The sequence below is a fragment of the Lichtheimia ornata genome (genome assembly GCF_029851405.1).
Source record: "Lichtheimia ornata isolate CBS 291.66 chromosome Unknown scaffold00001, whole genome shotgun sequence".
Lineage (NCBI taxonomy): Eukaryota > Fungi > Mucoromycota > Mucoromycetes > Mucorales > Lichtheimiaceae > Lichtheimia > Lichtheimia ornata.
Window position 1 is genome coordinate 961963 of NW_026695321.1, and position 22448 is coordinate 984410.

The window sequence follows — 22448 nt, forward strand, 5'->3', positions numbered from 1 at the left end:
AGGTGATCGATAACAGCGGTGGGAGGTGGGAGAAGGTGGGAGGGAGGAGGTACATCATACGTGTGATGTGTGTGTGTGCGGAGGAAACTTGGAATGTTACTCATGGTATCTTGAAACAGCAACCTCCTCCTCCACCTCCTCCTCCAACCCACTCCGCACCTTACACGGTGGATATACATCATCATGAACAAAGTTTCATCTCAGGTACGTATTTATTAGTACTGTATTACATAGAATCTGATATCGCCTATGACATATTCAGGTACGCCCCATGTTAGTAATCAACTTTGCATCCACGTTTTTCATGCGGGAGAACGCCACCAATGATAAGATGGCGAATCCTATAAGGAGAATATACGCCCTCGACAATGAAATACCGAGTACCTCGGCAACAATGGCTTGTATTTGTGGCGATAATGAACGCACATCCCGTAAGGAAGTCCGAATAAAGTGAATAAGCTATGTACAAGGTTTGGAATAAACACCTGGTTTACAACAACAACAAAGCAGTAATGCTTTACTTACATCTTCAGCATCAGGGCCTTTGAAACGCTTATGTAACAAGATCTTGAGGCTTGCTTGAGTCACTGAAGATGCAGCAGCAACACCTCCCATGTAGCCCATTTGGCGTGACATTTGTATTAACGAAAAGGTGGATGCCAAATCTAAAGTTGGATTGTCGTCATTACTTTTTTTTCTTTGGTAGAAACTTAGAACCACGTACCGGATTTGGCAACTGAGTTTGGGATCGTCAAGTTCATATTTACAAAGAAAAAGCCTTGCGAGATGCCCACTAGACCCCATAATACCAGGCCAACCATGAAGGGGATTTGTTTCAGCATCCAAAAGTACATGATGGTGACGCCAACAACAACGATGGATGTAAAGGCAACAGCGATCTTTTGAAATTCACCCTTTGTATATCGTTGTATAAATCCCCGTCCCGCAAAATAGGATCCACAAGCACTTCCGAATGTGAACACCATGATACATAAGCCTGTCTTGCTTGTAGTAAACCCGAGTACGCCCTAAAAAGATGAAATCAACAAGCCGTTTCGTGTGGTGCACTTTGGGAGTTGAAATTTACAATGTAGTATTGAGGCATGGAAACACTTGTTCCGCCCGACACTGAACACAATAGCCACAAGCCAATACAACCAAGTACCACAGTACGATTGCCGAGGAGATGAGGTGGTACCAAAGGATTACGTGGGACGTAACACTCATAAACAGCTAGGGATAAAAACGACATGATTGCTAGTGCCATCAAGGAAAGAACAATTGGGTCATTCCAATCATGCGTATTGCCACCGAGAATCAAAAAGGCACACACGGATGTGTTTCCCATGCAACAAAGGATGGATCCACCAAAATCAATATACTTGAGACGCTGCATCAAGGTACCATTTGGGATACGATTCATAGAGGGCACCTTGTAGTTCTTCATGTGGACCAAGTACACATACAAGATCAAGAGGAATGGGATGATGTTGATCTTAAAGCAGTAACGCCAACCGATAAAATCAGTAATGAAGCCGCCCACAGGTGATCCAAATGCTATACCAAGCTAACATACATGCCCTCTTTCAGCAACAACGTCATGAAGGTATACGTATTGTATATCACTTACAGAGCTAACCATGCCGCTGTATGATTGATAGCGATGTCGGATGTTTGCTGGTACAGTATCGTGGGTGACTAGATTTGCAAAAAGCATCAAACCACCTCCACCAAAGCCTGAAAGAGCACGAAAAAAGATCAATTGCTCCAAACTTTGTGAGAATCCACACCCGGCAGATCCCACCAAGAACAACGTGGTGATGGCGACCAAGATAGGCTTGCGACCAAAGATATCGGATAATCTGGAAGCTGATGAAGATGGTTAAAGTCACAGGTGTAAATTTATGGAATCATGCAACGGCTTACTTACTTATGGGTGATGCTGTCAATGAGCACAAGGAAAAGGCGTTATGGACCCATGTAGCAATGTTGAATCTACCATCTCTATTAGCCAATTTCTCCCAGCAATGCCATCATTTAATGTCACTTACTGCTTGAATTCAGTGCCAATCTCGGGTAAAATTGTCAAACAAATCGACAAGTCCAACATTGCTAGAAAGCTTCCAGTACAAAGACTACCATACTTACCGAGTCAATGCATGTCCGCTAATCCCTATGCAAATTGACAACCATACCATAAAGCCATAAGTGGGAGAGGAATATTGGTCTTGAGCTCGTCGTCATCATTATTGGGTGGGGTTGCTGAAGGAGGAGGAATGGCGTTGTATGTTGTTGTGGTGGATGTTGGTGGTGGTGGTGGTGAATGATCATCATGTTGATCCTTCATGGACACGATAAGGTGCTGCTTTTCATGTTGTTGTTGCCCATTATCGATAGCCATGATAGGAAAAATGGGAAAGGGGCTACTTGAGAGTAGAGGAAGTGTGGCGTTTTATATGCCAACAACATGTTTTTGTTTATGCATCCCCCCAAAAGTTTTAGGCGTTTTCTCTCTCTCTCTCGCGGCTAAACCAAGAAGATTCATTGCTCGTCTGGTTTCTTTTTGTGGTTCATGGTGTCAATCAGGATACTCCTACGCTGTTATGTACATAGCACGATTATTGATTATCTCAAGTGATGGTCATTATCAACTTCTTGTAATGCATCTCAAAAGGAGGAATCAAGCTGAGACCCAAATTGGCATGATCCGCCCCATTGGATTGGATATTCTCATATCGTGTCGATCCAAATTGGATGGCTGATTGTGCTATTGGTGACAACAATATCAACAAACCTGAAACAATCCAGTGGTGTGGAAGCATGGCGGTGGATGGTTGTATCCATTGTGCTTACACGCATCGATACAACATGCCCTCTTGTCCTTTAATTGCGACGTAAGAAGGTGTAGATGAGGCATACAAGCCAATGTATCATGTGATCTGGGGATTGTACTGGATCTTGGTGCAAATGAGCAATTGAATCACGTCCATGACCACGGTAAGATCAAAGCTGTATTCGTATTTACAGCACCTGTTTTTAGCAAGCGTCTTGTGCTCCATTGGTATAGCCAGTCATTTGGCATTTTAAACTTCTCGGGTGGTTGATAACAAGGTTGTGCAATGAATGATGAGCCTCTTTCTCGAAAACACTCGTATATAGTTGTTGATGCACCTCGTCATCAACGTGCACCTCCATCTTGCATATGACATGTACCCACCCTTCTTCTCATGACCTGCCATTTACATTTTTGGTGGTGGTGGTGAAGCCAACTGCTTTTCTTAGCTTAGTTGATTGGAAGACGGCTAGTTGGAACTAAGAAGAAGATGCCGTATGTGTATAATGAATCTCTATTAGCATGCGTGGTTCCTGTTGTGTAAGGTTCAAATTGTTTCGGTTTTAACCGCTATCCGCACAGACGCATCCGTCATTGGACACGTCTATGCTCATATGATGCACCATGTGCATGGGCCTTGCATCACATTAGAGGCGCGTATGCTGTTACACGTACCAAGGTACAGCCATAATTACTCATAACCCCGATCTCGTTTATAGAAACACGCGCGTCCTGGATCATTCATCACATTCACTCAACTCCATCATTCAATCCCATCTCGTTAAGGTTATATACAGGCAGGTGCTTGCAGTAGGTTATATTCATGATAAAAGGGAAAAAGAAAACAGAAAGTCGAGCAAATAAAAGAAAATGGGTTAACGGATGGTAGGAAGAGAGAGAGAGAGAGAGCAGCTTTTTTTTGTTCTTCTTGGATAGGTGAGGTATCTTATGATGCATGCGTGTGTGTTGTCGTCGTTGTGGAGGTCGTATGGAATATGTTGTGTGTGTGTGTGTGCAATGGATAGAATATAAAATAGTATTACGGATGGATAATATAAGGTGGAGTGGGTAAGCGATGATGATGAGGATGATGATCAATGTGCCACGAATGTCTTTGTGTAGTATTTGAAGGTGACGTTGTCGATGTTGTCTGTTTGCGATGAAGAGGTGTTGTTGTAAAAGGTCGTTCTTGCATATGGTGATGATGATGTTCTCTGCTGCTAGTACGATGTCGATGATGATGATGGTGGTGGTGATATCGATCCATATCGTCTTCACAGCTACTGTTGCTTGTACTGCTGGTGCTCCTCGATCGCATCATGAGATCAACCTCCTTCCTTCGCCACTGCAAGTCCCTTTTTCGTTCTTCTTCACGTATCCAATGCATCAACAACTGATCACCGTATTGTTGTAATTCTTCTATCGTCACGTTGAGATTGAAGTCATTGAGGTGGAGAAATTCTAGTTCCAAGGCATTCAACTCGGCTACTGGTAGACCTCCGACCTGAGATAGACAAAGGGAAACGGTTCACATGACAATCATCAGCATAAAAGGGTCCTTAACATACCCACATCTCTCTCACTCTCTCTCTCCACACACACACACACGCACACACATGCACACAGGTAGCATCGCCATCCACAAAAGGGAAGGAAGAGGAAGGGAAGGAGGGGGGGTTGCTCGGAGTGGGGAAGGGGGAAAGGATGATGGATTTACCTTTGCGTATCTTGTATTCGTAAAGAAAATGTCACTGTAGAATTTGCTGGCAACCATGATACCGGCAATGACCAAGCGATGGATATTGAAAGAGTCGATACGTAGACCAGTCGCATTACGAGACATCCGATCAAAGTACACCAACAAGCTGAGAAAGCATTCGTTTGTGCAGGGGCAATATTTGAGGATACGATTCAAATAGGAATGGATGGAGATGGTCGGTATGCTTCTTGCATGGAAACAAGTGTATGCTGAACGCTTATCGTGGCTACTGGCCTGCAGTTTGTCGTTTGTCTTTGTAATCCGTTCCAAAAGCTGAGTCATCATTTGAATAGTGGATGCCGGTGGATGGTTGGCAAGGTCAAAATGAGGAAGCGAAGAGCGATGATGTGAATGTGTCATTGTAGTAGAGAGAGAGAGAGACAATACAAATCAAGTGGTCAAGATGAGAGAGTATATGTGTGAGGAGAGAGAGAGTGTATATAAAGAAAGAAAAAGAGAGGAAAATGAAAAAGGCTGCAGTCCAAACGGAGTTGAGCAAAAGCACCACATCGAGAGTGAACCCAAATTTGGCATGGATCTCCTCCTCCCTCTTGTCCCACAACCCTTGAACGCTGCTGCTGCTGCTTACTCTTGCATTCATTCTTTTCTTTCCCTTATTATAAAACCCCATTATGTCCTCTCTACTGGATGAAGATGATCTGTCAGCCAATGATGCACCCGCTCCACTCGAACCTGTATCTTCACAGCAACAAAAACACCTCCCACAACATATTCTACGTCGTATTTTCAAGCTACTCCCAGTGCCATCGCTACCTCATGTCGCTCTTGCATCCCGCGATTTCAAATCGCTCGTCTATGACGACGCCATTTGGAACCCATTGTTACATGACGTATTGAAAAATGACAGTTCCAACCTCTCGGATATGCTTGGTAATCTTTTCCCTATCCCAGTTGCTTATGCAATACGCTAAAACTTGACACTTTGGTATTGTAGAACACGGTGACACGTTTCCAAATGACAACCATGGTATGTTGAATGGCATGAACACGAAAGATGACTTTATTGATGATATGCATTAGGCCAAGAGGGCGTGGCTCGGCTTCAATTCAAGCGATTGTATGAGTATTTAATGCCGTACTACATCGACCTTCGACATAAGCATCGAGAATCGAGAGTGTTGCTTGAATATGGGCAAGAACCCGTGAAATGTGGCGAGTTGCTCAGCAGGCTGGTTAGCTTTGGCAATTGCCATGCTGTGGATGACTGGAAGGAGGTAAGAAGAAAATTGTCTTTTCCCAGCGGCATCTGAAATGTGGGGTTTGGGGGGGGGAGAGGAAGATGGTCAAATGAATGGGAATCCCTTACTCTCCGTGGTTCATAGATAAACGAATCTCTTGATGCTGTATGTCAATACTTTGAAACCGCGTCATTGCAGGAATTTGAAATCGCATACGATGTTACAAGTACAGCAGAGATGAAGGTACAAACAAGCATGATGATCATGATGCCTTTCGTGAAAAATAGCTGAAACATGACATCATTGTTGTTGTTGTAGACATTTGCAGATGCGTTGATTGCCCTGAGTCCTGTCAGCAGTGCATTGTGTCAACAAACATTTATTCAAAAGCATCCCATCTTTTCCAACAACGACAATGCCAAGCCTGAAAACAATTTCAAGTGAGTGTTGGGTTGGGGGAGGATAGCCTATATGCAGCAAGGGGGGAAAAACTATCGGACCGTATACTAATGAGAAAGCTTATTTCTTTTGCCACCGCCCAAAAAGAACATCGAGAAATGACTTGGAGCCATTCAAAGGATTCATGGCTGATATCAAGAATGCCTTTGTGGAGCAATCGCATGTGATCGCCAAAGTATTTCCCGAGGAGATGGACATGTTTTATTTGTTTGTGGATCGTGCATTGGAGGATGTGGTAAGTTGAGTGGTAGCAGCAGTAAGAAGATCACTCCGGGAGCATTTAAAGTTGACCACTGGGTATTTTTGGAAAGGTTTCCGAATATGTTAGTTCACTGCTTGCAACAGCCCATGAACGAGATCAATTACTATACTTGAACACCATGTCCACGGTATTGACGTCTGTGCGAGATACCATCAATGCATTGACCGGCGGTGATTTACCAATCAACATTGACCGAGAGAGAGGCATCAATCTTTTGTACAAACTTTTTATACCCTTTTTGGATGATTATCTCTCAGAGGAACAATTATGTGTAAAGACAAAATCCCAGGAACTAATTGATGAGTGGGTAAGTTATACATACACGGTTGTTGATGTTACACACGATGACTTGATCTTTGCTCATGTGTGTGTTACATGCAGAATCTGAGTTCGGGTGTGCGACGAGGAGACGATCCCACTTCACGATTATCCAATCAATCGCGTGAGACCTTTAAGCGGTAAAATACATACACACACATCTCGTATCATGCATTCACAAAACTAATCCATACGCATAGTAACTATTTGATGGCATTCAAAAAAGTCATGACGGTGCCTGTAGATCTGGTATCTTCAGCAGCCACAACGATTGCATCACCCATTCTATCCACGCTGAGATCTTCAGAAGATACCACCACCACCAAATCGCCATCCTCTCTTGGATCGCCCGTATCGGAAGAATCATCATTACAAATTACTCCACCAAGGACACCTGAAGTGACGCCCATCACTGTATCCTCACCTCCACCTCCCAAAAACAAAAGCTTGCTGCTCTCTCGACAATCTTCTCACCAATCATTGCGATCACAAGATACAGCACGCAGCGCCGATCTTAAATGGGCAATGCATGAACTTGATATGATGCAAGATTTCCTAAGTCTCGACACCGTGTTGCAGCTAATTCATCTCAACAAGGACGCTGAGCGTCGTGTGGAACAATTTCTCAACATTGGATTTCCTGGTCGAATGCAAAATGAAATGTAAGAAGCCATCCAACATGGTCCTATTGGCACCAGCAGCTAACGAAAAGCTTTCAACACCCCTGCAGCCAAAAGGCTTATGAACAAATCTTTGTCCAATTGGCACGCTTTCTTGGTAACCAGCACATCAAGCCGGCTTTTGATAGGTATGTATATATATATATACCATCACCAGTAGAAGGATTGTATTCTTATTGACGTTTTCGTTCAAAAGAGCCATCGAACATTTAGACTCATATACCCCTGACATGGATTCATTGGAACAAAGTCCTGGCGATGTGCCTCCCCTTACAGAGTTTTTTGAGATGGTGCATATTGGCGATGTGATTCAACAAATGGTGCAGCTTTATTATGATGAACGCATAGTAAGTCAAAGAAAACGTTTGTGGGTCATCTTTTCTCATCCACCGGGTTTCACTGTAGAGCAAGCATGTGGACAAGTTTGACTTTTTAAACGACGTCAACAAGGAAAAAAAGGTGTTTGAGAGAATATTGGATGATTGTGTAGCATGTGGGATGGACCAAAGTATTCAGGTATGTAAGGAATGTCAAGGGATAAAATGGGAGATCCATGATTCAAGCCTTTGTGTGTACATAGGTTCTCTTGGCGCAAGTCGAATACATTCTTGTGCATGAACAAAAGCCAGAAGATTACAATCCCCGTGGCGACGTATTGACGGATCTTAAACCCACCAAGGTAAAAAAAAGATGCTAACAAGGGGTGTTGAAAAGGACGTTGTATTGATCCATGATGAGATAGGCATGTCAAGACACGATTGAATGTTTACGATCCAATACATCCATATTACGTGGTGCGGCCGAGAAATCAACCATGGATCTCTTTTTCAACGAGATTGGGCGTCGATTTGCAGAGTAAGGGGGATAGGTATTCCATGTTGCCATGACAATAGCTGACGTTGCCATGACAACAACAGGGTTTTGTATAAGCATTTGAAAACTGTTACAGTGAGCGAGCAAGGTGGTTTTCAATACATCAGGCAAGTAGTAGTAGCATGATCCCTGGGCCGGTATCTAATGTTGGGAGTAGTGATATGAACGCCTATAATGACTTTGCTGTCACACTTCGCCAAAAATCAGTGACCCCTTATTTCTCAGCACTCAAAGCACTTGCCAACATTTACATCATCTCATCAGCACCTGATATCAAGAACATGATCCACGATATGGAGCGATACCATGGACTACTAAAGGTGGAAGATTTGCTCGAGTTTGCAGCTTGTAGAAGCGATTGGCCAGCTATCAAACGTGTCGTCATGCGGGATATGACTGATTGCAGTATCATGTAGTGTATATGTTTTTTTTGCTTTCGATTGTATTAATAGCAGCGTGCGAATGAAAAGACAGGAGGAAAAATGATGATGGTGGTGGTGGTAGTAAGGGGCGTGATGTACATGAGATGCTATGTCAAAAGGGAAATATGGTATAGGAAGAAATAGCTCGTGTGGGATGGGATTCGTCTAGTTGGTACCAAACAACTGGCGGAAGTAATCACCTGCAATAAAGAGATGTTAATCCATCATGATCCATCATACAATGTCTTTGTTGCTTATACATACCAAGGGCAACCATGCAAAGAGTTTGCCACATGCCAAGACCAATTCGAGGTACGACACCACGATAGAAACCAGAAATGCCATTGTTTTGGTAGATCCATTTGGATGCTGTGGCAATGGACATTTTTTCTGGACGACCTGCTGCCTTGACTTGACTTTGCCTTCATGTGATATTTATATGAGTTCATGTGAATCTCATCACCCGTAAAGTAAGGGTGTTCCCTTTTTTTCCAACAACTTACATTTCAACACGAATGACTTCAATAGGCTGATTCCAACAAGACAAGGCACCACCCACAATAGATGCCATAGCTTTATCAATGGCAGTAGCACGTTTGGCTGCATCGGGTGCATCACCATAGCGTGCCTTGATGATGCTTTCTTGTGTGAAACGTGTAATACCAAAGCGCGATGCCCAGTTTGTGCATTGTCGAACGGCAACGGCGTTGACACCCTTGTTGATACCTCGAATACCTTCACGCTTGAAGATATCACCAGCAATCTTGAATGTAGATTCCTTGGCACCTAAATATCCAAAGTCAGCCACACAACACGCCATGCACGGTTGATCCCTATTTCCTTTTCCTTTCTTACCCGACTTGTGTCTTGTCACCTCCACAGTCTTCATAAAAGTACAAAAGCCCATGGTGCTATAGGCTTGAGCAATACCACCCGCCATACCACCAACGATACCAGACTACACATAGACAACATGAAACGGTTACACACGCTGATACGCCCAAAGGGAACATTCCCTTTACCCCCTTTTCTTTAACGCCACACATACACACACACACACACAAACGTACCATAAAGGGGGACGCGCCTGCAAGTCGAGCACGGAACTCAAACTCGGAAGCAGTAAAGAGAAGCACTGCACCTTTGGTACCAGCTTCAATCCATGCCCATGGAATCAATCCTTGATAGAATCCAAGAACACCACCACGGCTGTAAATCGTTTTGAGAGCCTCTACCATGGACTGGCCTCGGTTGGCTGCAAGTTGTGTCTTGATGACCTCAAAAGGTTGACCGAGTGTGGATACTTCAAACAAGTTTAGCGCTATAAAGGGAGGGAGAGGGAGGATCAATATCGTATTCCATGCAACGCGCGTCGTCGTGTTGGAGCGGCGACGGGGATATAACCTATAAATGATACTTACTTGCACCGAGAGCCAAGTTTTTATATGAGATAGGCTTCTTTTGAAGAGGTGTGTTTGGATCAGCAGGGGAATTGTCGATAGGTGCCATGTTGACGTGAAAGTAAAAAAGAGTGAGAGAGAAAAAGAAGGAAGAAAGAAAGAGCTAGTGTGTGTGAGAGAGAGTGTGTGTGAGTGATGGGTTCAGGGGTGATTTCTTTATGGCTCGTCGTTGCACCCCCTCCTTATATGTCCGGGGGTAACTATAGCGTTGGGTGATTGGGTGGTGGGGGTGTGGAAAGCAAGATCGGTCAGCTTGACTTTCCACGGCAGGGTTACCTGCTTTGGAAACAGCCGAGTCGTACACCAACCCACACATGTTGGGTTCACCCCAATACTCACCATTGTTGCCTAGAACTTGTGTTTTGACTTGAACCCTTGATCTGCTACCCGCGGCCATTATCCATTTGTATACTATAGCTCAAATCTCTTCCAAGTATACTGATTCCCCCACCACTCATTCTTCTTCTTCCACCTCGGGTCGGAGTGTGTTACACATCCTCTTTGTATAGTTCCCCGCTGCCCATATTTTCTTCTAAATCTACCTCTCCCCCACACACGCCCACATCTCCTCACTTTTATCCTTACATTGGCACATGCAATAGGCTGTGCATGTCCGTGCACACGATTTTTGGTGTGTGGTCAATCCCCATGCGGTGGCCGAAATGTTTTAAAATATACACCCCCATTTGGTGCTACTCAACCACGATAGACGCTTACCAAGAAAGCGATCAAGATTTCAAGGTGACTCAAAAACGTTTTAACTTGATAGGTAGACAATGCATGATCTGACAAGTTTTGATTACTGACCACGACCCAATTCTCGGGATGCATCGGGTCATCCAACCTTACCAAATCCGTTCTCAACCAGCTTATCAGATAATTGCAAATGCGACCAAACGCAATGTCAATATAAGACTTGAGTGCATCGTGTTTTTCATGTTGATGTATTAGCTTTATCGAAACGAAATCTAAACGTATAATCTAATCAATGGGCTATGACTTGGTTCCATCAGCAGCAGTCAATTCCTCAAGCATCACATTGTTGAATTCATCCGGGTTATCAAGGTACATGTGATGACCTAGGTAGGTATGATACACACAACGTTAACCCAATGACAAATACGACTCATTTGTACTTTTTACCTCCATAAGGGATGCGGATCACCTTTACTGGTACTTGCATATGAGCCTTTGCTTTTTCAGCAGCCTTGTAATCCATCCAATCTATTAAAAGAGTAGTTGAGTATGAGATACATTCACTTTTTAATTGCTCTCTCCTACCATCTTCGCCATAAATAAACACAGTTGGCATCTTGAGATCAGCAAGTCGATGGAATAAAGGTCGTCGGGCATAGGCACCAGGAGCTAAAATGGCTGATAATGCAAACTCGCCTGATCCGGCAGAAGATGTAATATGATACCTGTAAAAGAATGCAACATGAGACAATGGGACAGCTTGCTTTGCATGTGTGTGTGACCTACAAGTAATCGTATAACGCATGTTGTTCGTGGGTGTCTAAATGAGCAAAACGACGAGAGGTATATCGATTGACGAGACTACATGATAGTAAAAACAACAATTAACCACCAACATCCTTATCCATGCAGCGCCTATTACCATCATTACTTACCTAGCACCATAAGGACCTGTTAACCGAACAATACTCATAGGCGTGACATTCATATTCCATAGATATTTGGCCCATCCTGGAATTCGTCTACGAGGTGGTGACGGAGGTTGCGGTTCATTGGCCATAGCCTCTTCGGCATCTGTTTGCATACTGGCATTCAAATCGGAAGCTTCTTTGTCAATGACATCCTTTGGCTTATCATCCTTAGGTCTAGTCACTTCTGGAGGGGCCTCTGGTACACCAGCTAAGAACATGAAAGAGATTTAACATCGAGATACATAGTATACTTTATGTTCCTGAATGCCACTTACCAGGTGATATCAAGTAGAGCTTTTCCACACGCTCAGGATATTTCCTTGAATAGCATGTTGCAAAGTAACCACCAAGAGAATGGCCAGCCAATGTCATTTTCTCCAAACCGATCTTCTTTCGCCAATCCTCCAAGGAGTCAATAAAGTGATTCTCAACCTATACGTGGCTCCATTGTCAGCTATCATTCATTGTTCCCTACTATCATTCCTTCTTTACCTCATCAATGATTTGGTCCCATGACTCGCTGCCCTTTTTTGTGATTGTCCACTTGGGTCTTGAGCTTCTACCCATACCAATCCAATCTATATCCAAAATACATCACGTCAATGTAATTCAATAAAGATCCCCAATCCATGAATTACCTATAGCAAATACACGCCATCCAGGCATTTGACCCAATGCATAAAAGTTTCTATAAAAGAAGCCAAGACCTAATATTCATGCATGTCAATGATACGTATACTTAAAGCACCCAATGTCATTTTTACCTGCACCATAGCCATGGCATATCACCAAGTTCTTATCTTTAGATGCTTTGAGATCCTCCTTGATAGTATCGACGGTGGTATTTTCTGTATCCAAATCAAAAGAGCTGCTTGAACCATCAGGGTTCCTCCGTAGATAGAGCGTGTTGACGATACGCTGGTTCTTGTCACTGTTGTCTAAGGGCACCTGCACAAGCTTTCCAATGACGGATCCTTTAAAGATTTCTGTGGGTTGCAATGCGTGGTGTAAGAGTCGAGTTTCAGCAATGGCGGCTGTTTGATCGGATCTTTGCCACCAAGTGCGGATAAAGTTCAAGCGAGAAGTGGGTGGAATGACGGCTGGCAATGTGGATAATACAGGAAGAGGAGAAGGAGTATTCGACGTTTGTGTGTCCATGAATGAGTTATAAAAAGACGAGAGAGAGAGAGAGAGAAAGAAATAGCGAACAATGGGGGAGGAGGTATCTATCTTTTTGAATCCTTGGCTACTACTCCTTCCGCTTTTGGTTCAAGCAGTTGCGTGTATCACACTTGCCATAATCTGCAATCGCCCGGGTAAAGAATATCCGATTCCGTGCCGAGATAGGATGATGGTGATGGTGGTGCTTAGCAGCCCTTACCCCTTTCAATATATTACTATAGAGCCTGTTTTAGTAAACGCCACATTAAAAGTCATTCACATGATTGATGATCCATTCTATATTGCTTTGTTGTCATTGTCGATTTTATTCAAAGAAAACAAAAGGGAGATGCTTAAGCAATGAGCTCGACAACTAGACATAGACATGATTAGCAAGATGTAACACCCATACGTAGTTATGATTGTTACTTACCACCACCAGCCTTCTTGATCTTTTCCTCAGCAAGACGGGAGACGAAGCGAGTGCGAACAATGACGGGTTGAGAGACCTTGCCCTTAGCCAAGACCTTGGCGTAACCGTTTTGCAAAGCATCAATGACAGGGACCTTTTCAGTGTTCTTGTACTTTTCACGAACACCTTCACCAGCCAAAGACCAGATCTTGTCAAGGTTGACAACAGGACGCCAGTATTGGTTGCGCTTCAAGTGGAAGTGGCGCATACCAACCTTACCAAAGTAACCAGGATGGTACTTGTCCATGTTGATACGGTGATGGTGTTGACCACCAGCAAGACCGCGACCACCAGGATGCTTTCTGTGCTTGCCTATGGAACGACGTTACAGCCGATAAAGAAGAAGAAAAAAGGGCATAGAGTGAATGAGTTGTGCATTGTCGTTTCGTAGCGTTGCCATTTGTTGATTAGCGTACCAATACGACCGTGACCAGCAGAGACGTGTCCGCGCTTCTTTCGGTTGTGATGGAGACGGGTGGGCTATCGACATTTCAACATTAGCTTCATGCTCAAGAAAACATGTATGTATCCATCCATCCATCCATCCACTTTTTCAATGTATCCATCCATCCATCTCTTCTAAATCCAATCCCACTCATAAAAGCCGTATGCAGTGTCATCTCATCCCATTCACATTTCCCTTGTGGTGATTGATCACTTACCATTGCGGTAGATGAAGAGGAGGATCTTCAATAGGGACTCGCCAACTCACTCACGACATTGCTTGCTCTCCTCTCCTGACACTATTTTTGGCTCCGCTTTCAGGCAAGTACTAGTATGAGACCCAGCCAACAACAATACCCAAAGCATAGTAAATAAAATAGGGATGTATTATGTACAATTGCATTAGCTATTCTATAAAAGATCCGCCTGAGAAAAGACCTTGCCAATGATGGTGATTATCATGTTGAGTCGAAAGACTTGTTCATCATGTTCTTGCTTGTCGCTTCTGAGTTTGATGCATTTCCTTGATATGTCTCGCAGGATAGAAGTGTGTTCAGCTGTCATGACTGGATCAAGATATAACAACAAGGTGTAGATCCATAAGCATTCGCCCTCGGACATATCCTCTAGCCATTCTGTATAATATCGAAGCACTGCAATGATAACAGGCTGCTCATCCATATCAGCATTAGGTTGATCCACATCTCTTCTTCCTCATGTTTTCCTTTTTTACCTGTGATAGACTTGCAACGACATTTAACTTTTCAATCGATGGCGTTTTGCTGTAACAAAAGGTATGCCATGCAGCTTTTTGAGTGGGAGCAACTTGGTTGGTTTTCACTTGATCCTTGGTGGATTGGGCATACTAGATCTCATCATTTAACATCATCATAAACAACCAAATCCAATAACCAAACTACCTCTTGATATGATTTGAAATAGGTGACAAATCCTTCTTGCCACTCTGAGTCAGGGAGGACAAGGCACGTGTCATTACTCTCGGATTCAAAGAACCGGAACTGAGGTGGTAGTGATAACTTGGCTTTTTCTTTGGGTGGTGGTGCTGTTACTGTTTGGGCACATTTTTTCGACTGCTGTCTATAGCATGCTACCGTATCAGCACCAACGCTGGTACTCATTGCATGAATCTCGACATGACTCACCGTACTAAGAGCAAGTAGTCTTCCCCTGATACTGGTTGGCCATTGACCAAATCGGCTTTCGTCTTGGAGATGGGCAATGCAGCTCGTGACCCATAGTCATTGTCGTTATCTTCCTTCTCTTGTACTTGGGAAAATATACGGCGGCTCATTGTCAATACACGCGTGAGTATGTATTTGGAAAAGAAGAACAGCGGACTTGGGCTTAATCATTCATGCTTCTTGAAGCACCGTTGCCATCACAACCGCCACCACAACAACTACCATTGATCCTAACCACCCTGCTTCTTTGCTAGTTACTTTTATTGATCAATGTGAAAGATGTATGCCATACTATTAGTTGAGCCTAATACATGATGTCTGGTTATGGAAAGGGATCTTGCCAAAGAGCAACATGTGTTGATTCAAGCTTTGTAAAGTGTAATATCAATTCCATTAGCGTTCACTATATACAATGGGATTTCTTATCAGCCATCGCATAGGCCTCGTAATCGATAACGGAAAGGAGGGCATTTGGCAGGATAAAATGGCAGGATTTTCATTGTCGCACAAAGACCCGCCCAACCTTTTTCCTTTCTCCTCTTCTTGATCGATCGTCAACGTGCATTCGGTGTCCCTTTTGATCTCTTCTAATGGAACAACAAAATGAGTCAACAGCAGTGAATCCACCTGTCGATGGGACGTGCCAAGTATGTCGCGAGCAGCCAAGCAAATACACATGCCCACGATGCAACATGCGCACATGCTCGGTTGGTTGTGTCAAACAGCACAAGCAAGACAACGACTGTTCTGGTGAACGAAGCAAGACCCATTTCGTGAGTCGTGATCAATACAACTATTCCAACATGATGAGTGGTAAAGTGATCTTTATTCTATGGCCTGATCATCCAAGCTTAACCATGTTTCATCGCATTAGACTATGTCTATTTGGAAGATGTGTCAAGGAAGAGCGATACCCTTTCACGTGAAAGATTGCGAGCTGATCGTCGAGATCCCTGGCCGGTTGAACAAAGGAATCGTGCTCTGGTCAAGCAAGTGCGTGCTATGGGCGTCAATTACAGCATGTTGCCATCGGGTATGTCAAGGCACAAGATGAACAAAACCAATTACAGCAGCAAGTGAGTAATAAGAAAACCATGAAGGGGGTGAATACGTTACTTATCAAGGTGGAATGTAGTTTTCATCAAGTGTTTTGGTCGATTGAATGTTGCTTTTGTCAAAAGGGTCAGGTTCAAAGGATAGTGGAGCATTCGTAAGTATACGCTACAATGGCGATGACTGTTGCCATGACAACCAACCATGGATATCCTTAGATTCCCAAGTGCCAAACCACTACGAGGCTTTTTTGACAATCTATTATTCACTGAGACACCCCAGGGCAAAGGTGCCTATTCTGTTATTCGATATCAAGCAAAGGACTTTGTCAATGCAGGCATCGAGCGATTTATAGTGGCATTGAAAAAGCCCGAAGGACCCAAAGACACGTTCATTGATTTGACACCTCATTTGGATCGTACCTGGAAAGACCTCTTGCGTGGTGAACGGATCATTGAATTCCCAACGTTATACATCTGGCTGCAAGGGGATATGGATAATGACATCAAGCTTGAGGAAAAAGTTTTTGTGGAAGGGCCGTTACCCCATCAACAATCAAAATCCAAAGGACCTCGAAGGCAAAAGAATGACAACAACAACAACCATGATTCGACATCCGACCAGATGGTGCCTTCTATTACAACCGGCATTGAGGAGCCCAAGATACCTGAACAAGCTAAGCAAGATCTCGACACGAAAGAATCAGTAGCAGCTGTTGAACACGTCAATCAAGAAAACGAGCTAGCTCAGCCTTTGGATACACCATCATCATCCACCGAACCTACAATCGAAGATAACAAGCAGCAGCAGCAGCAGCATGAATATGAACAAGGAGGAAATCAAAACATCCAATGAAGTCAAGATGAAACTCTTTGATAGAGCTAGGTATTCTATTACACTGTAGAAGAATTTTGAGCCTTTATCCATCATTGTAAATATAATCCATAACCTGTTGTCATTCAGCAGGCGTCTCATTATGCGCTTAATACTATACCATTGTGAGCCACTTTGATGATCAATATAACCCTCATGCACGGTTGTGGTGATAGGGAACATTCACGCTTGTGCACAATGTCTTCATCGATGAAGGTGTCATCGACTTCCATTTCTGAAGCGAACACTCATACAGCACGTCAAGGTCTTTGATGATGATGGATATGGCCACCTTGTTTATCTCATATCCTGTTTTATGCATGAACAATCAATCACACCAAGGTTCTTTGTGCAGGCGCATCAATAATCTATCAGCTCATAACTATTCCCAACAAGCATTTTATCATTCATCTTGGCACAAAAATACCCACGCCCACCATGCACATATAAAGAACGATGTTGTCGCCTACTCTCACACTACGACACATCACTCTTTTCACTCTTCCATCCTATCATTTTTTATTGCTGACACCTTCAAAAGCTCTTGGTGAGTATGTATTATTATGGCGGATAGTCTTATTTGTGAGCGACCCATGTACTCATTCGTGCGAAGATCTTCAGTCTTTCATTGTCATTCTTCTTGTATTGTCATTGTTGTCATTGTTGTCATTGTGATATTGGCTCTTTTTGGCAAGGTAAGAGCTAATCATCTTGCCCGAAGAAGAACAAGCTCACACTCCCTTTGATGCAGCTACATTCCAAGATGCATGTGCAAAGTTGGATTTGGTGGTACAGTCTTCTACAACCCGCACGGGGGTGACATAACGGCTTCTTCCCTCTCAAGGAAGGATGCTTCCCGTTTGATAACAGACGACAAAATGAAGCACCTGGTTGAGAGCAAATGCGTCGTAGACCGGATGATGTCCACAACGAAGAGCGAAAGAGCAGTTGTGGTGCCTGCTTTGCAGCTTAAAGGTATGCAAAATGTATAACATCGTATGTATGGCCCTAACAATCTTAATGGTCCTTGTCTACAAGTAGATTGTGGTGGCCTTTACGTATAGCTGTAATTGATCCACTGCATCATTTATTGTACAACCTCTTGAGGCACGTGGCCCTGAGGTAATGGACTTTGTTGGTTTCCTTTAATCTGCTTCTCTAATCAATGTACTGCTTGACTAGAAAGTCACCATGGAATTAAGCAAGTGGGCGAGAACTGTATCAACGACCGATGTGCAAGAAGCGATTGGCAGGATAAGAGCACGCTTTTGGCGAAATCGACCTCAGAGTTGGAGGATGATATCAACAAACTCCCAGCCGGCAAATTACTCAAGGAAGGGGGAAAAGGCGCACACCAAGTATTAAGACGTAAGTGATGAAAGGTATGATAGAAGATATTTGACGTGTTTGCTAAAGACGTGACAGTTCGTTGAAGGCGACGATTTTACTACATGCGACTCGCAGCTCTCAGTTGGAACCATAATCAAGCGTGAAGCGTTAAGGTTAATAAAACCAGCAGTGTGTGCCTCACGCACTTTACAAGCAACAACAACAGCAACATGATCATGGAGAAAATAAGGATATTCTTGGAGGATGATATCTAGTCTATTACACTGTAGAAGGAATTCGAGCCTTTATCCATTCTAAATAATAATCCATGACTTGCTGACGTTCTGCAGGTGTCTCATTATGCACTATCATGTTCATTGTGAGCGAAATTGGGGATAGCGGGATGATGGTGATTATAAACTTACAATCGTGGAAGAGGTCGTCCCATGCCTTTAGCGTCTTGTCCGTACTCCCCGTTGACTCATATGCAATCTTGGTAGCCTTGTAATCATTGATAGCATCAGGGATACCGTGCGAGTAAACAATGGGTGTCTTGATCTTATGAGCATGCTTGATCACATCTTCTCCTGCATCCAAGAAACTGCGAACTAGTGCAATTCAGTATGACATGCTCTCCATTTTTCCTTTTTCACACAAACCTGTTCCCAGGGTGGCATAATCATGCACAAGAGGATCTTCTATAAGCTTCTTGACCTCGTCAGCGTCATGAGACATGGCATCGGGATTCAAGCCAGCTTGGATTGTGAAGTTGGGAATAAGGTTGGATGCAAGCAAGAGAGGGTAATATCTAAGAACTTGGATTAGTAAAATGTCGATACGTAGATGTAGTAGCTTACCTGAAAGGAGAGATTGGCATGCTCAATCGCACAAGGGGAGCTGAAGCAATGGCACCCGCTACAAACTTGACGCCATCATACTCTTCAGGGCGGAAGAGTAGATTGAGAATGAGACCACCTCCCTATAGAAATATTCATTGTCATCATCCTCCTGGTATCCAATCCTTCATATGCTAATTACCATACTATGGCCCATCAAGAAGAGGGGAACATCAGGTTGCTTGACACGGTGGATAGCTGCATTGATGTCTTGAAGAACAGTGTGATACCTATGATGAGTGCCATATGAGTACGTAGCTATGCATGGCTCATGGAAGAGTTGTTACCCATGGTTGTTGCCACGATCATTTGCTTTTTGTCCACTTTGTCCAAATCCTCGCTGATCGAATCCATAACATTGTATACCATGCTCGGCCCAATATTGGAACATGCGATCGTAGCGTGTGATATGCTCACCAAAGCCATGCACCATCCTATTATCAAACCAACCCAAGTTGAATAAAGTTGTCTTTAAAAACCTGGATCTCGACTCGTCTTACACAATCTGAGCTACGACGGTTGTCGAAGGCTTCCATGTCTTGGTGAAGATCGAGTAGCCATTGTCGGTAGTGATCCATTCGTCAATGACAGCAATGTCAGTCATGGTGGTTGTGTCGAAGGAGTGTCAAATTGAAAATGACAGCATAGATTATGTACTATGCCCTATTTGCCGTATGTCAGCGCAATTGGCTCCAATCATGGAAGGTGGTTTCAGGTACACACGAACACAGCTCACAAGCATCTGCTATGCTATAAATGGGAGCTCCCATTATCACATCACTCTTATCCTTCATACCACAATCAGGCAAATCCAACATCCATCGATAGTCATTATAGAAACAGCTTGTTTCATTCATCTTCTTGTTCCTCAGCTCTTTAATAGCATCTACACTAATCCAGTGCACAATGGTAGTAGCGTTCCTCATAACCCCTGATAGTAACTTTCCCATTGTTGCTACAACTGTATAAGCACCCTCATTCCACGATCCAAATTGAATCATCCAACATCAGAAAAATTATTTTGCTTAATGGTTTGTAAGCTGCCGGCCAATAGCCCATTCCTTCCATTCACCTTTGTTGCCCAATCCAATGCACACGAACGATTGTCCTGCTCCAGCCCATCATCCCCATCCTTCAGCTTCCTTGATCCGAGGGGATTTGGTCGAGTTACGCTCAAACACAAAACATCATCCCACTTCCCACTCCTCCTTATCGCATCACAAAAGCCATATACTTCTTGCATGACCGATACAGTAACCGGACCACCTTTATTATTCCATCTTCGAAGCAATAGTATGTAATCCACAAGCTAGCAACCTCCAACAAGCGTGTAATAAATAAACAATGCTTTATTTCATCTAGCTATCTTGCTATGTACTGTACATTGTCACCACCATCGTCGTAGTCGTCCTCCGTCATCATTCCTACTCGTACTCGTCACCAGTCCTCAATCTCATCCGTCACACCAAACATCCAAGAATACACAAGTTGAAAAGAATGGGATCTTGCAGGCTTCCTTTTGAATCTCGTTGTCGTCATCATTGTCATTGTTGTAGATGGGGTGATCATCGTAATCGTCGTCTCTACAAATACGAAAGCAGGCAAGTTAGACCATCTGGTACCGGAATGATGACGATTTGGTATACCGTTAGGCGATCCTCTCAAAGGAAGAAAGCAAATCAGAAGGAATTCACAAACCAAATCACCACCATACGAGCAACGTCGGGCGATCCCTTGTTCTTGAGAAAGCACTGCACGAATCACGCAAGGCCAGTTCGATCCATGGCAAGGAAGGACATCACTTACGTAGAGTCCAGGCTCATAGTTGTTCTCATTCATACTCTCCCCAAAGAAAGAATGATCCCCAATCCTTCCAATCATTTCCCACCTCATGAAAAGAAATCCTCAAGGGAAAGAACGAGCCTGTCACGAGAAGAGCGTGTTGGTTAAACATATTCACAAGCTGTTGCAAATCCCCTTTTACCTCGACACGGTGACCATGCTCTTCCAACAACCATCAATCCAACGCATGCCTATAGAGCCCTGAACGCGCTCCAAGAAGCTTTTCCAGCACACTTGGCTAGTGCAGAGCGACGCAGCGGCCACTTGATACAGGCTGGGACTTGAACCCAAAGAGATGATGATGATGCCCCCAAGTTGCATTGCCTGACCAAAGAAATCTATTCAATTCATTATTAGCACACACGTACAATAAAACGCCTCTTTCATTGTTTGTTTCATTGCACTTACCTTTTCCATAGACATAAAGATCCTTAGCTGCTGGTTGTTAGAGACCGAAAACCATGGTGTAGTGTTGTTGAGCCGAAACAGAACGCCAAACCAGCCAACGTCTTGAAACCAAACTTGCTCTCTATACAAGCTAACACGTCAATGGAACCAGTTCGGCTGCAACATTGGACTCTGAATGTACCTGTTGACACCAAGCGTAGAGCGGGAATAGCAACGAACAAGAGGAAGCAACGATATCGCCATGGCAACCACCAACCACCAACCACGCTCATTCCTCAGCACTTGGACACACTCATTCCCTGACAATGCATGTTCAGAACTACATTAACACCTCACAGCCAACAAGAGCACTCTTCTATAATACATTACCTTGATCGAGATGTCGTGAATGGAATAAGGAAAGGTGAGAGAAAAAGAAGAGAAGCGTTGTCTCAAGTCGTGGAGCTGCTGTCCCCCAAGTTTAAATCCCCTACTGCTATTACACTGAGGCCACTCCACCCATCGTCATCATCACCCTCACAATAGACAATAGGTACACGTAAATAAAAGAAATGATGATCCTCATGTATAGCAAAAGGGTGTGTGCCATTTTACACTTTACATGATAATGATGATCCAACAACAGCCATTACCTTACTACTAGGTTAGCTCGAATCATGAAAGTTAAATGATGGGCATGCTGGGCTGGAGCAAGACAATCGTTCGTATGCATTGGATTGGACAACAAAGGTGAATGGAAGGAATGGGCTATTAGCCGGCAGTTTGAACTATTCCTAAATAGTGTACAAGAATCATGCATCGCCTGTGCTGAATGACTCAAGTTACACAAACACGAC

General features: G+C 43.6%; 9 protein-coding genes across 9 annotated transcripts; 2 read left to right on the top strand and 7 right to left on the bottom strand.

Moving 5' to 3' along the window:
• Positions 1-258: 258 nt before the first annotated feature.
• O0I10_000350 (uncharacterized protein) lies at positions 259-2401 on the bottom strand (the record flags this gene model as incomplete). Its single annotated transcript, XM_058480461.1, has 8 exons — positions 259-459; positions 526-665; positions 725-1028; positions 1088-1567; positions 1631-1869; positions 1931-1995; positions 2052-2135; positions 2196-2401. The coding sequence occupies 8 exons, from the start codon at positions 2399-2401 to the stop codon at positions 259-261; spliced, it is 1719 nt and encodes a 572-aa protein (XP_058348984.1).
• A 1471-nt stretch (positions 2402-3872) lies between these two features.
• Positions 3873-4952, bottom strand: O0I10_000351 (uncharacterized protein; the record flags this gene model as incomplete). Its single annotated transcript, XM_058480462.1, has 2 exons — positions 3873-4337; positions 4551-4952. 2 exons carry the CDS (start codon positions 4950-4952, stop codon positions 3873-3875), a joined length of 867 nt encoding a protein of 288 aa, XP_058348985.1.
• Positions 4953-5224: 272 nt separating this feature from the next.
• Positions 5225-8799, top strand: O0I10_000352 (uncharacterized protein; the record flags this gene model as incomplete). Its single annotated transcript, XM_058480463.1, has 16 exons — positions 5225-5483; positions 5548-5580; positions 5634-5827; positions 5936-6034; positions 6110-6231; positions 6338-6485; positions 6562-6819; positions 6894-6970; positions 7031-7492; positions 7561-7638; positions 7707-7857; positions 7916-8026; positions 8091-8189; positions 8253-8365; positions 8428-8490; positions 8541-8799. The coding sequence occupies 16 exons, from the start codon at positions 5225-5227 to the stop codon at positions 8797-8799; spliced, it is 2526 nt and encodes an 841-aa protein (XP_058348986.1).
• Positions 8800-8970: 171 nt separating this feature from the next.
• O0I10_000353 (uncharacterized protein) lies at positions 8971-10314 on the bottom strand (the record flags this gene model as incomplete). Its single annotated transcript, XM_058480464.1, has 6 exons — positions 8971-9005; positions 9070-9227; positions 9309-9591; positions 9661-9763; positions 9876-10126; positions 10227-10314. 6 exons carry the CDS (start codon positions 10312-10314, stop codon positions 8971-8973), a joined length of 918 nt encoding a protein of 305 aa, XP_058348987.1.
• Positions 10315-11258: 944 nt separating this feature from the next.
• O0I10_000354 (uncharacterized protein) lies at positions 11259-13090 on the bottom strand (the record flags this gene model as incomplete). The annotated part of the gene is made up of 9 exons (XM_058480465.1): positions 11259-11344; positions 11409-11489; positions 11547-11686; positions 11748-11822; positions 11897-12140; positions 12208-12364; positions 12425-12510; positions 12571-12639; positions 12697-13090. The coding sequence occupies 9 exons, from the start codon at positions 13088-13090 to the stop codon at positions 11259-11261; spliced, it is 1332 nt and encodes a 443-aa protein (XP_058348988.1).
• A 356-nt stretch (positions 13091-13446) lies between these two features.
• On the bottom strand, positions 13447-14230 carry O0I10_000355 (uncharacterized protein; the record flags this gene model as incomplete). The annotated part of the gene is made up of 4 exons (XM_058480466.1): positions 13447-13466; positions 13527-13877; positions 13982-14045; positions 14228-14230. 4 exons carry the CDS (start codon positions 14228-14230, stop codon positions 13447-13449), a joined length of 438 nt encoding a protein of 145 aa, XP_058348989.1.
• Positions 14231-14420: 190 nt separating this feature from the next.
• On the bottom strand, positions 14421-15321 carry O0I10_000356 (uncharacterized protein; the record flags this gene model as incomplete). Its single annotated transcript, XM_058480467.1, has 4 exons — positions 14421-14678; positions 14743-14874; positions 14930-15107; positions 15173-15321. 4 exons carry the CDS (start codon positions 15319-15321, stop codon positions 14421-14423), a joined length of 717 nt encoding a protein of 238 aa, XP_058348990.1.
• Positions 15322-15801: 480 nt separating this feature from the next.
• Positions 15802-17119, top strand: O0I10_000357 (uncharacterized protein; the record flags this gene model as incomplete). Its single annotated transcript, XM_058480468.1, has 4 exons — positions 15802-16024; positions 16086-16287; positions 16347-16421; positions 16483-17119. 4 exons carry the CDS (start codon positions 15802-15804, stop codon positions 17117-17119), a joined length of 1137 nt encoding a protein of 378 aa, XP_058348991.1.
• Positions 17120-18745: 1626 nt separating this feature from the next.
• Positions 18746-19966, bottom strand: O0I10_000358 (uncharacterized protein; the record flags this gene model as incomplete). The annotated part of the gene is made up of 7 exons (XM_058480469.1): positions 18746-18831; positions 18892-19074; positions 19126-19274; positions 19324-19445; positions 19505-19592; positions 19650-19796; positions 19863-19966. 7 exons carry the CDS (start codon positions 19964-19966, stop codon positions 18746-18748), a joined length of 879 nt encoding a protein of 292 aa, XP_058348992.1.
• Between the last annotated feature and the right edge of the window lie 2482 nt (positions 19967-22448).